Source organism: Rhea americana, unplaced genomic scaffold, assembly GCF_003343005.1.
Source record: "Rhea americana isolate MKP2758 unplaced genomic scaffold, rheAme1 scaffold_9, whole genome shotgun sequence".
In the NCBI taxonomy this organism is placed as follows: Eukaryota; Metazoa; Chordata; class Aves; order Rheiformes; family Rheidae; genus Rhea; species Rhea americana.
The window spans coordinates 8,789,610-8,803,713 of record NW_028187088.1 but is presented as its reverse complement, the minus strand read 5'-3'; the positions used below and the strand labels follow the sequence as shown (position 1 = coordinate 8,803,713).

Sequence of the window (14,104 nt, the reverse complement as noted above, 5' to 3'; positions counted from 1 at the left end):
CAGTAAGCAGGAAACTCACATTTTTAGGTTATCGTCTGCTCTCCTTCTTTAACTGTCAACACATTAAAAACATGCAGYTTAACAACCATGCTGAAAACTTGAYTACAATACTGTTTCACCAAAAAAMCCCTACTGACTACGATTTGAGGCAAATTATGCCCCTGCACACTTGTACGATAATATWTTGCAACCAAGAGTTCAAAGTAATGACTTTGACACTGAAGGGTACATAGATCTTTACCTGCCACTGTACATACCAAGGTGAATGATGCCAGGTAGCCTATACCATATAGGACATACAGTTCAAAGGACACAGAACATGCTGTGTCAGGGACAAAGCACATCAACAAACACAAACTGTTTTCCATAGCATCTAAGGTGCACCACAACATAAATGTGCATGCCGTGCTTATAGGAAAAAAAAAAAAAAAGATCAAAACAGACCTTGCCATCAGCCTCTGCAGAAGCAGCAGTAACAGTCTCCTGGGAGGCAGGTGTCAATGCACCTGGAGCTTTAGTAGACTAAGGAAGGTAAAAATGCAGGAAAAAAAATAATCAACTGAAGACCTCCAAATCTACCAAGCAATTACATGCACTTTTGCCTACTAGCATCTTTCAAAGTCTAGAAAAAAGATTTTTGGATTTACAAGCAACATAGTAATACGAGCGGAAAAAAAAAMMACACATTTCAACAAYACTTAAAAGACTTTTWAAAAGACTTTTGCCTTATCTGGCCWTCAGTTTCATTTCAGCTCTTACACTGATGATGTAAACTTTTCTTCCCACAAAATCAGTAAAAAGAAGGATCAAACAGCACAGAAAGCAATCTCTGGATAGCTACCTTACATTCCCAGTTCACCATCACCTAGCTTCTACCAATTAGAGGCAATAGTATCAGATCCATTCTGACACTTCATCTCACTATTTAGGTTGCAAACTTAATGAACTGATTTATACCAGCTGCAATAACTGCCATTACAACCTGTGATAAGCTTAAGCTATATCCTGTAGATTGGATTTGAMATACTTCACAAAATATCAAATACTTAACTGTCTAAAATTCCAACAGATTGTCAGACTGTTTTTTTCCACAAAGAGGCAACTTTTTATTACAATTAATTCTTCTGCCTATGTATTTATTTGTCACTGAACTAATCCCTAACACTACGTAAATCAAATCAAGTTCAAGAGACAAAATACACAATTGGATTAAAAAAATTTCAGCTCCATCATCTCCCAAAGAAAGCAAGTCTKCACTCCATCTTTAACACCTGAAAGCATTTCAAGCCTCACCTAAGATGACATTCAAGTGATTAGTATAACATTAAAAAAACTTTATAGGGAAGTCTTCCAAAATTCTCAATTTAAAACCTGCTGAAACCTGCATCTTTAGAGGAAGGAAAATAACATTCCACTTCTTTCTATGAAACTGGAAGAAAAAAGAGTCAATACCTGGAAGCTGCCAAGACAGTTACTAGAGCAGCATAGCTCCCCATATTTGTATCAGGTAAAAGAGAATGCATTAAACTTAAAATGAATAAATACATAAAAATCAACTTTCACTCACCTTGTCTCGTTGTACACCAGAAGGCAATTCTCGGGCTAACCTGTTACGCCTTTGTTCCTTTAAAAAAAAGCCCGCAAAACTTCATTTACAYGTTATTCTGTATCAGCACACACGCAACATTTGTATTTTACAGATGACTTGCACTTTAGAGCCAAAACTAATAATCTCATCTCATCCAGTGTCACGTAGCTATACTATGACGCTATGAAAGCCTCAGTTACTTGGATGAACCTACTCTGAAGGACTACCTGGTCAAAAGTAAATTTGCAGCATAAAGCCTTCTACAAAGCTTTTTGCAACGCACTCCAGATTCATACTAGAGCCTTTAAAAGCCAAGATAAAAAAACTACACAGTTTGGCTGAGGGTAAATTCCCTACAGCTGTCATACAGCATAACATTTATGAAGTAATCTCTAAGGACTTGATTCCATATACAACCAGGTTAACTTCTGCCCAAACAGCAGAAGGAAGGTGCAGGCATTCACTACGTAACAAAATAGAATTTGAAGCAATCAGGATAAACAAAGATAGTTTTTTTTTTCCTTTAAATTAATAAGGCTAGGATGTTCTACATGCTTTATAGCTTCAAAAATCCAGTGTCCTGTTCAGGAAGATGTTAGGAAATAACTAATATATGTAGCACATRAAACAATAATCTCATTTGTTCAGCTTCAAAAAGTCTTATTTTTTGCATCCATAACAGCTTGGGCAGACATTGCTCCCAAACAGTCTACCAAGGCAAATTAAATCACATAACCAGTCAATACAAAAATTTTATATAAAGAAAGAGGATAGAACTAAAAAGCAGAAATGAGAACATAAGCATTTTTAAAAGTGTGCTACTATGAAAAAACATGCTAGATAACCAAAGGAACACAAGAATATTACCAAGCTCTTAGCCAGATTAAGATAGACTGAGCAGCACAGTGCTGGAACAACTGCCTTTATAGGGCGACAACAGCAACAGAGATCAGTAAATCGAAACTGAGATTGAAAAGCAGGCTACTGAAACTGTAAAAGGCTAATGGGAAAATGATAGAGAAAATGGATTTGGGGAGGTTGAGGCGTGGTAAGAACAGTACCAGAGAGAAGCAGAAATTAGAAGCTAAACAGAGRAAAAACAAATCATATTATCACTTCACGAATGAGAGAAACATCATAGCTATTCATAGGTTTTGCCAGAGACAACATGCAGTAAACATTAAACAGYACTTCACAACTACCTAAAGTTTCTCCTCCAGAAATTTCATTTAATAGCCAGTTCTCATTTAGGTGCCTATCTTACTTTCCAGAGAGAAATACAGGCAGAATTGTTTTCAGTGAAGTATCTGCCATTGGTCCTAAATTAAAACTCACATACTATGTTTAAAAATAGATTGATTACAAGACATGAGTATGCACCAAATTTGTAATATATCATGTTTTTGTACTTCAGAATGCAGAATTATGCTTTAAGGAAAAAGAGACACACATTTTTCTTTTACCGATTATTTTGGCTGTCATTTGAAGTAATCAAAAGACAAGACAGATGTAACAAAGATGCGATCCACAATCATGCAAAACCTTTCAATGTATTCACATTTTAGCTATGCATATGGAATTCACTTTTAAGAGGATGTATTGTCTTACCTCTATGTTGTTATTCATTAACCCGCAGGCATCAGCGAAGTCTGGATGTTTTGTATTGATATAGGCTAACTCAATGGCGACCAAATTATGAACCTGCAACGCAATGCCATTCAGCTTTGAATTTAGTGAGTAAACCTAACACTAATGAAAAACAATGAACTGACAAAGCTAGAAAGCGTAATGTAACTATCCATACCGAAGGCTCTGGTCTTATTGCCCCAAAGACATTAAATATCTGATCCAGAAGATCTCTGGAGGCAAGAAGGAAATTCATTTATTGTGATGCATTTAAAATTTCAGTTCTCCTGGATGTTATATCAAGTTAACTTATTAGATTTATCAAACTAACCAGCCTCCAACAACAAATGAACAAAATTCAGCAATTTTATGGCTCTTCCATATCAAGTAAGCTATATAATCAATCTTTAATCACAAGCCACTGGCCACATTTGAACTAGTGAGACATGGCTTCATCAGTGAAGACATCTCAGACGGTGAGCAGAGACAGATCAATTTTTGTTTACTTTTCACACAGACATATAGACATGTACAGACTCTGACTCAAACTCTTTGCTCTCTCTCTAATAAGTYGCCCAAAGCAGACACCAGTTTTTCACATTAAAACATTTTTACACAAAGATAGAAAGCTGATTTTTTTTGTTCCCATCAGCTGAAGGGCATTATAAATGAAATCAGCATTTTATATAACGTAATATCTCTGGAACACAGAGTGAGGACTGTAATTTCATTTTCTTCATTGCATCCCTAACTCTATAGAAAATACATAGCTTTAATTACAGGGAGAGGAAAATACACATACAGCAGGAGACTAGCAGGTTTTAAATACAAGTTGTTAGTAAGATCTTGCTTGGAAATTGAAACATAGGGGGAAAAAAACAAGGTGAAGATGGTTCCTCTCAACCCCTTTAAGTATCTATCTTCAAATACTACAGATATCAGAAACTTCAAGTATTGCAGATATCAAATAGCTAGCTATTTAAAAAATAYGCATTAAGACTCCTTTAATATTTTGGGTTCCCCACATTACATAGCAAACAAAAGCATCAAGGAAGACTACAGAACAGACACAAACATTTTCCAGCAAAATTACAGCAAATGGGAAATTACCATTTCATTTGTGACTGGAAGTCTTCTACGCAGAAGACAGGTCACTACTTCAACTATGGCATCATGTAATTTAGGAAATCTTAATAATTCCTAAAACAAAGCAAAAGTTTACTGATGAGACTTCAAGAAATTTTGAAGAAAGGGAAACTACCAAGTAGAATCTGACAAGCAGTAGCCAGATTTCTTTAGTTCAGCTTTCAGTAAGTTCAAATTTATTAAAAAAAAAAAAAGATACTAATTTAAAATTCCTGTAGCATTTTTAAGCATCCTTTTTTTTTACCTGTGTACTGTAATTGCTACAATGCTGGATAATCCTCTGCATTTCTTCATGAACCAGCTCCACACAGCGCAAGCTAGGCTCTTCTAAACGTTTGATTTGCCTTTTTACCAGCAATTCAAATGAAACTTCAGGAACAAACAAGGCAGGACGGGGACCCTAGTTCAAATGGAGGGAAAAGGCTGTTACAGTGTGTATTAAAACAACATACATTTTTAAGAAGCAGTGACTCATGAAGCCCACAATAAATCAATTTGCAATGTCTGCACACAAAAGAAAACTCAGAACAGGTCTTGTCAATTTAAGACTAAAAGTTGTTACAGGAATATTTAAATATACAAAGCTTTACAGACTAAAATTCAGAAGTTATTACTCTTAAAAGACGCTGTGTTAAGCAATGATTAATCAGTGTGCTTGTAGAATCTGTAAGTTTTCCACGGACTAATGTCAATCTAGGCTTACAATTATGAACTCAAAATTCTTTTAAACTTCTCAGGTTTGCAGATCCAAGTTTAAACAGATTTTATTATAAAGACAAAGACATTCTCCTCCTAACTTCAGATAGAGGAAAGTTATCATTTGGCAATCCTGGGCCTACATTTCTTACTGCAAGGTAGTGGCTTTCTGTTAAACATAATCATAATACAGTAGCTCTAATTTATGGTGTTTGGCAGAATTTCATTTCTGACCTACAGACTGATGCTTAGCTTTTTTTTAAAAAAAAAAAAAACGGAATAAAAGATAAAATAAAATAAAGCTCCCACATGAGCTTTAGAAACACAAAGATATGACACATTCATTGATCATGCAGAAATCTGCTTGTCTGTCTGTATCCAGTGGAACAGGGCACAAACACAGACTTGTACATTTGAGGTCCAAGGTGAGGCTCTAACAAGTGAACATTCTATATACTGCAAATTTTAAAAGAGAACTTGCTCTGTTAACTTAGCTACACCAATTCCTATATTCACAAAAAACCCAATCTGTCATGTAAACACTGAACCTTTACAGTYGTGTCTGTTACATTAAATGAAATTATCTGAATGTGTCCTAGCCCATCCACCTCAAACTGAATCGTCATAACTAACAGAAGTGCTTAATGCATAATAAGTGCAGAGGCTGTCTTTCATCACCTTTTCTCTAATGTATAATAGCTCTAGAATAGGGTTACCAGAACAGGACCCAAGCTTCATTTCAACCTATAAATACTAGTAATTAGATACAAGTGTTCACTTTTAAATCATTCCATATCTGATAATGGCTGCAAATTTGGAGTTCACATTTTTCCACTTAAAACACTGAAAAGTAGGTTTTAGCCTATTTGATACTCATTCAGCTGAAGTCATTAATACTGATCTGAAGCAGCACAAATCTGTTGAAGCCTCATTTCATATCCAATATACAGGAATGACACTTAGAAATACAAAGTAAGACTCACAGTAGCATTTCTAATGGCAGTCAGAATATCAATAGTGTTAAGGCCACCTAATGGATCAACAGATTCCAAGGTTCGTCCAAAGGTCTCATGAAAAATATAACAGATTCTGGCTCCACCACATCTGAAAGAATAAAATACTAACTGAATATCAAACAAGAAACAAACCCTCACTGTAAACACTTTTATAGTCACTTGGATTCAAATACTCCTCAGGAAAGCTGGACTTTCAGAACATCTTATTCTCTGCTGTAGTACTATTGTCAATATAAGCCAGCAAGAGCCACAGGGTCCATCTAGGTACATAGTCAATATTCTAGAAAACCGTTTGGTACTTACAGCTCCGAAGTCTCAATGTATTTCGCTGTTCCTTCAATAGTGTTACAATATTCTGTGGCAAATTTGGTAATAAGCTGTAATAAAGTGGCACTTTTGTCCTCAACAGGTTCCCCGTAGCTGTTTAGTAGGGATTGATATTGAGCAGCTAAAACATTTATTCTAGTTTTCAGTTCTGGCAAGCAGTCTCTGATATGATGCATGAGTAGTCTAAAAATAGAGAGAAAATAGTCCTTTGTGAGAAGGGAAGAAAGCTTTCAGCTTTATCATCTCAATCAAAACTGAGAAGAAACAAAATAATCACAAAGGAAAATATTTACTCAAGAAAACTACCATAGATTCAGAAATTGAATTTGGAACTAAATAGTGCTTTCCTAACATTCCACTGCACCACACTAAAAGGAAAAGGGAAGGTAAAAATAAGTGTTAGTACACGTTTCCAACACACCGATTTATTTCTTAAAGTATCTTTAAAAGCATGCATTTATTTTGTTTTGCAAACAATACCTATTCAGCGTTCTAGCAAGATACTTGGTTCCATTTCGATTGGCTAGGGAAGGATACTTCTTCTGAAGAAAGCCATACTCATCACGGATAGAATCAACTACGCTCTTCTTATTGTTAATRTCCAACTGACTCCTGAAGTTAAAAAGCAGAGTTATATGCTAGTTAATAGATGCAAAGTAAAAATAATCTACATTTCTGTTTTTCCTGACAAGATATGTGAATAGCTTGCTTTTGCTTTACACACATATCTCCATCAGGCAACAACCATGGTATTGGTTGTTGTTCCATGGACTTCAGCCATCAAAGCAATACGGTAGCAGTCATCAATAGACTAAGCAAACACTTCTATAAAAAAACGCATGAGATTTGACCTACCTGATGCAAGAAGCAAAGTGAATATTACTAAAGCCACAGGCAGTTAGTGCTAGATTAGCACTCAGGTACAAGACCCCTGCAAGATCCCTACTGGAATAGTGTTAATGTGAACAGCTGACCAGAAGCTTCCAAACCAAAAAATGGTAATGGAAAGATGAAATGACACTACAATTTTTACCTCAACTGTCCCTATTCCTTTCTAAACTAGCATTTAGCTGACTGGAAGAAGAACACTCAAGCTTGTCAAAAGTGAGCAGCAAGCTTCTTGCTTGCTTATTTCAGAAGTTTATTTCAACATCAAACCACCTTATTCTTAAGCCCATATCCATGGTTAGAAGAGCACAAAGCATTACTTTAGATTAACAGAGAATCTCAAAAACAGAAATAATATGCCCAGACAAACCTGTTCACCACTCCAATGATGCCAAGTTTTACTGGAATCACTCTTCCCATGAGCACATCCATAGCATCCGTGCCAGCATCCATGAGATCCAGCTTTGTAATAACAGCAAGTGTTCTTCGACCTATTAGAACAAAAGGAAAACTCACATAGGGCAGTATTTTACCCTGATCAGGGTAGCTAAAGCTCATCACTCAAGAAGTTCCTCGAACAACTGCACAAAGGGCAACAGGGTAAACCAGCAAAAAACAGTGCAAGAGCATGTGGTATTAGTCTATATGGAGCCATTTATTAACAAAAATATAAGATATTTGGCAGGTACCATCCCCACACAGGTCTGGGGAAAGAAAARGGGTTTAGCTACCATTCAGTTCAAAATCATAACCGTTTCTCAATGCAACAACCATTTTGGCACATTATATGAGGTTACAGGAGTTACAAAGTACTCACAGAGAAGACCAAGGCAGGAAAGCAGGCAACCCATAAGTGTGAGCAGACTGAACATATTCATAGGATATACGTAGGACTAGGCATAAGGGCAACATGTTTGGAAGTATATGTGAAATATAATCAGTACAAAAGAAGCTGCCAGAGGAGTCAACCAGACCATCAAATACATAGCTGAAACAGTCCCGAGAGCCTGAAATGCTTGAAAGCCATYCACTGTAAAAGCAGTAAGGGATTCATTTTGCTAACGAGGTAAAATTTTACCTGAGTACATGATGTTTTCCAAATGAAAACAAAAACTTTGTATCAGAGACTGTGGAGAAAAAGGGACTCAAAATTTGATTAAATAGGTAAATACCGGATATCTAAACAGATAGATTAACAYGCATAAGATTTCCTTGGGACCGGTCTGAAAAAAATGGCAAAGATGTTTTCTTCAAAATATAACAGGCCTTTCAAGTCTAAAATAAACTGATATCTCAGTAAAGTCAGTAGACAACTGTCTCCTGAAATTTCCTGATTATTTCTACAAAACCTGTAACATGAGCTGTGACTCCAGACCTTTGAGGTTTAGACCTTTTCAGTCACATCTGATCATTTTACAAGAGCAAATTAGGAGAGAGTCTGCTGCCTTGAAACAGAACAATCTGATTGAAGAGACTGCCAGGAGAAGAGGTTCTCTCTCGAGGTTACATGGCTRTAGAGCCCCTGAAGGCTTAGCCAGAGACTAGGAGTCTGAAAACAGGCAAAAAATGTTACACCTTAAGGGAAGAACAATTTGAGGGCCATATTTTAGTCTAATTTCAGGATAACTATGTTCAGAGTATCTATTTCCATATTCTTTCAAATAGCTTAGAATCTGTTTCAAAGTCAYTAGGTAAATATAAAATGATAATCCTCTTTTTATATTAAATTTAAACCAGTAAGCTCTTCCAAACAAATGCAGCATAAGCACAACAGATCCTGACTGAAGACATTGATTTTACTTTCTCTTGCTAAAAGTCACTAAACTAACCGCTAAACAGGCAATTACTATTTGCAGGGCTGCGTACTTCCTCTACTAAAAGAAACAATACTGAAGGAATAAAGCATGAAGTCACCCTAACAGACTACTTTAAGTCATTTAAAATCTCAAAAAAATCCCAGCATTCTATAATGCCATGCTCTGGAAACAGAAGTGGCTCACGTGACTATTAAAATAGTTATCTGGTCTGGTCTATTTGTAAGTCAGAAAGCCCTTAGATATTAAGGTATCACAGCATATTCAATAGCTTCTGAATTGTACAGAGTGCAGCAGGAAATCTTTACCCAGATAAAACATTTTTATTTTCTAGGAAATGCAGTGACATTTTTGGTCCCCCACCTTTTTCCCAGACAACTTCAGTTTTATTTTAGGATTTAATTTAGGAAAGAAACTCAACAACTTGAATTACAGGTTCCAGTTTTATTTTCTGCTTACCATCTGGATCCACYTCCCGTGCAATTTTAAGTGCTTCTGAAGTGGCCATGTCTGTGTTAGCAGCTGTGACTGCCAGAATAATTGAATTTGGGTTACTGATGAATTGAAGGATTAGTTCTCTGATTTGAAGTTCAATGTCCTTAGGCTGATCACCAACAGGCACCTAGAGAAAAACAGCGCAGAACTGTTTAAAATCACACATTCCCCCCACCAATGCAATACCACTCATTGAAAGTTTATTCATTGTACCACAGGGCAAGATAAAAGCTTCCAGTCTTTCTGTTGCCACTTTGTGAATAAGCATGAGAGAATTAAGGAAGATCTTGAAAGGTATCAGTCAAAACACATYCTTGTAAAGTGAGAATCAAGTCAAATTATTTGTTTTGATGCTGCCACCAAAAAGGCTTAGCATCTAAAAACCACCTGTACAACTGGTACAGTATGTATGTGCACATGCATGTGCATGTGTATAAGGGCATGCAGAAGAAAATCTCGTCATCTTCTTGCCACAGAAAATTATTCAGCATAAAACCTGAACAGAACCTAAGCATTTCTTCTACTGTATCCTCAATTTATACAGCCTCTCAAGGAAAATATGCATAGCAACTTCTGTTAAGAGAAGCAATGAGAAAAGTATTTTCCAGTTTGTCAGTGACTATTCATTTGCAGGTACTGCTGTGAAACTGAGTACTACCTCTTCTATTGAAGTAAAAATAAAAAAGAAAAAAAAAAGAAAAAAAGCTGTTTTCTCAACAGTTCTCATTCCTCTGTTGTATATAGGAAGGGGGAGAACTTGAGCAAATCTAATTCTCTTTTAATAGTGAATAGCATCAGAGATTCAAAGTTTTTATCAGAAGACAGTGACATCTCAAATTCATATAACCAGCTACTCAACCTGAGAAACAGCGTATAGCTTCATTTCTTAAAGACTGTTTATCTAACAATACAGGATAATGCCAAAGAGTGAACATACACTCCTTGTTTCAAAACACTATTTGCATTAAACCAGAACAGAACCATTCCATATCTTACCTTTGTCATTCCTGGTAAATCCACAAGCGTCAGATTTACAACATTAGATGAAAAAATCTTAAGATGAATAGGTTCAGGACTGATTCCCTAGGAATATGTTAATAATAAAAATTAATTACAGTTCTGGATTAGTTAACTGCACCCTTTAGAAAGCCAAAATCTTAAGTCTAACATAAAAAATCCTTTCTTCCAKCATATGCCTTTACACCTGCTTTGTGAGAAACAAAGTCAATCACATCTGTTAAATAATTACTTTGTCTCTGGAAGTAGCCCTGCATTCCTGTCAATAAAATGCACAAAAGCTCTTACACTTCAGCATTACATACATGTGCAAGAATACTWCACTTGATTTTATAATTTACACAGAAGTGATGTATGTAGAAATTATGCAAGTTCAACTCAGTTTACTTCTTGTAGGATTATTCTAGAAATTTTGGAGTAAAACACCACCAAATGTCTTCATTTTCTTCTTGCTTAATCTATAATGCTTTCTCAAGAACACAGTGAAAAWCCTCAGTGACAAGCAGCTCCATTATATTCTTCAGTAGAATTCTTCAATGCTTTTCATTTCCAGTTGCTAAGACTATTTAAGAAGGTTCCAAACRACAAGAGAATCTACAATAGGGTCAAGTTAGACAGTTCAACATCTACCTTATTATTTCCTGAAATCCTCTCCGTTTCATTTTCTATTTCCTGACGAATTTCATCAAAATCTGTATAGACCTGAAGTACAATAGAAAAAAAAATTTTAAATCAAAGATCACATACACTTATTAAAACGGCAAAAGAATGCTATTTTCTCCAAGAGACAGTGGAAAATTCTGTAACTATGCATATAGAAGGTGAAAAAAAAGTAAAAATGACTAATAACACTGAACCTAATGCTAATGGCAAGCATCAGTGCAATGAATTAAAGAAACATAAATCTTGCTATTTAATCCACTGCAGTGCAAGATGGTAGTTACTAGCGCTTATAATCATCTCAAAGTCAGACAAGGTTTAAAAAAAAAACAAAAAACACACCCATAAGAGAATTTCAAATCCTTAATTCCATTTCTAATCAAGTTGTAGCACTTTGAAGTTAACATACATAATGTAGCCTAAACCCTTTCTCATCRGGAGGACAATGAACTTGGACAATATCCTCTTTCAATTTTTTTCCATTCTTGTCTAGTCTGTTCTCCTTCTACCAAGCCAAAATAAATTAGCACAGAGCTACCCATCCACAGATTCTCTGCACCATCCTCTTTGGATCTCCTTCAATTTCTAGCACTGTATAGAAGAGAGATCGGGAATTAATTATGTGTGATAAAGAGTTTATGACACCACTACTCCATCACAAGAGTAAACATACCTTATTTTTGGTGTGAAGAAATTTACCCCACTCTTCAGCATCAATCTCTGAAAACAAAAGATTGATATATGATGAAATGGAAACATGTTTCAATTGCACCTTCCCAAGAATCTGTTTGTTGAAAACTATAGGGTGTTTTTTTTTAAGCAGCAAGATAAAACAGTCTGCTTTCTACTGCTAGATGTTAAGCAGTTCAGTACAAATATATTTATCATTCATACTTATCATGAAACTTATATATCTCGTTACTCCTTCTAATTTGTCATTCTCTTAGGCAATGCCCACTGCCCGAATAGTGAGCTGCGCCAGTCAGCTATCCTACCATATTTCAGAAACCATCTAGTCAGTCCATTTAAACATCATATTGCAACAGAAAATAAAAGAATTATTAGCAACAGTAAAAAAAAAAAAGGCAAAAATAGATCAGCTTTTATCATCTTTTCTTTTCCCATGCAAGTGAGATCAAACTGCAGCTGAAAGAAAAAGTTAGAAAAACCTGTAAAACCAAAAACAAGAAAATGGAAAACTTAACAGTAAAGTCTTAGGAAAACATGTCTCTTCCCAAATCTGTCAAGGACCAAACATCTTAACTCTTGTCAGTCACCACTGATGTCTGGGAAATACTTGGGACTGCTTGAGCAGACCCAGAAACAGTAAAGGAGCTTTTGTCAATTCCAATTTTTCCAATAGAGCAGAGRGCAGTTTGAGTCAGGCTGCAAGATACACACTTCCATAACTAGGTTTCCAAGTATTTAGCAATATATTGAGTTCCAAATTTTTATTCTGTGATCGCTTCTCCTCCACTGCCCAATACAGCAATCCACTCCAGAAAAATAGTCTACAAGAAATCCGGCTATTTGACAACCACACCATTTATCTAAAATTAAGTCATCATTCAAAACTTRTTTCCACTATCACTGAATTTCCAAAAGATAATTATCAATACAGATTTTTAAGAGATTTTGGAATTAAAAATGCTGAAAGGTATATGAAGCAGCAACAACACAGAAGAAAAGCAAAAATTATCTCATTCTAATACAACAAACTCAGAAAAACAAAAAAAAAACAAAATCACAAGACTCAGAAAAATAATCAATCAACACAGTAGTCAATGTATAAAAGTAAAAGTATAATCAACAATAAAGTGGCATGAAATGTATATGGTTAGTGTATATAAGCATGCACTTTATGAACAGGGAGAAAAAGCAAGTGGATAAAGGCAACCTTTAGAAAGGTGTCTTGGATTTTTCCATGTAGCAGGGTCTGCAGTTAAAGAGAAACAGCATTGAACGATGTTTAAAATTTGTCATATATAACAAAGCATATACTTTACCCTTCAGTACTAGATCATACTACAAAGATCACAAATGCATGCAGACAGATGTGCATGCTATTCTACGATTAATGAGAGTATGTAACATACTAACAATATACASAGCAATAAAATCTTAACTGAACACTAATAATGATGCAAGTTAATCAGATATCCTATACTACGAAGTTTACTTGATGATGACTTTATTATTGCTGTTCACCTCACTCCATCAGCTTACAATATTTTTACCTGAGCACAGAAAATAGCACCATTAGGTTCTGTAAAGCTGAACTTCCTTGACGAAACATGTTTCTCATAGTTTATATATGGCAAGAACAAGTCTTAAACCAAATGCATTTTTAACATCACTAAAGGTAATATTACTGCACTGGAAAGAAACCTAAGTTTCTGCATCAGTCTTTCTAATACAAAAAAATTGCACAGACAAAAAAAGAAAAAAGAAATTACAGTAATTCTGAGACAGATTTAAGAAGAGACAGCACCAACTAACACAATCCTCACTTTTTGATTTTCTCAAAAAAAGCTTATGAAAACCCTATTACAAAAAAAAAAAATAAATAAATAAAAGAAAAAAAAAGAAAATATTTTATTAAAGGATCACAAGTTTAGAGCTCCATATTCTCCTGTGATGTCAGTACAGCACGATGCAGGGGTAAGAATCCAAACAAGCTTGTAAAGTGTTTTTTGCTGCACTTACCTATTCAGCACAAAATGGAAGTAGTACAGTAAGAATCAATTTATCAGTTTGAAAAGTCTAATAAAACTGGATAGTTAATTTTAGTATTTTGCTCTGGTGGGTAAGTCAAAGCTTTATCCTCAGTG

At 35.3% G+C, this 14,104-nt stretch overlaps 1 protein-coding gene across 1 annotated transcript in view; it reads right to left on the bottom strand.

The window, feature by feature from the left end:
- Positions 1–14,104, bottom strand: part of DNM1L (dynamin 1 like) — a 28,145-nt gene that overhangs the window by 6,818 nt on the left and 7,223 nt on the right. Inside the window, exons 3-15 of the mRNA XM_085324130.1 lie at positions 11,947–11,993; positions 11,244–11,315; positions 10,593–10,679; positions 9,561–9,723; positions 7,658–7,778; positions 6,880–7,011; positions 6,376–6,582; positions 6,040–6,160; positions 4,605–4,760; positions 4,325–4,414; positions 3,197–3,289; positions 1,568–1,624; positions 445–522 (exon numbers count right to left, since the gene is read on the bottom strand). Of these exons, the coding sequence (XP_085180256.1) occupies positions 445–522; positions 1,568–1,624; positions 3,197–3,289; positions 4,325–4,414; positions 4,605–4,760; positions 6,040–6,160; positions 6,376–6,582; positions 6,880–7,011; positions 7,658–7,778; positions 9,561–9,723; positions 10,593–10,679; positions 11,244–11,315; positions 11,947–11,993 (1,424 nt within the window). The remainder of the gene's footprint in view (positions 1–444; positions 523–1,567; positions 1,625–3,196; positions 3,290–4,324; positions 4,415–4,604; positions 4,761–6,039; positions 6,161–6,375; positions 6,583–6,879; positions 7,012–7,657; positions 7,779–9,560; positions 9,724–10,592; positions 10,680–11,243; positions 11,316–11,946; positions 11,994–14,104) is intronic.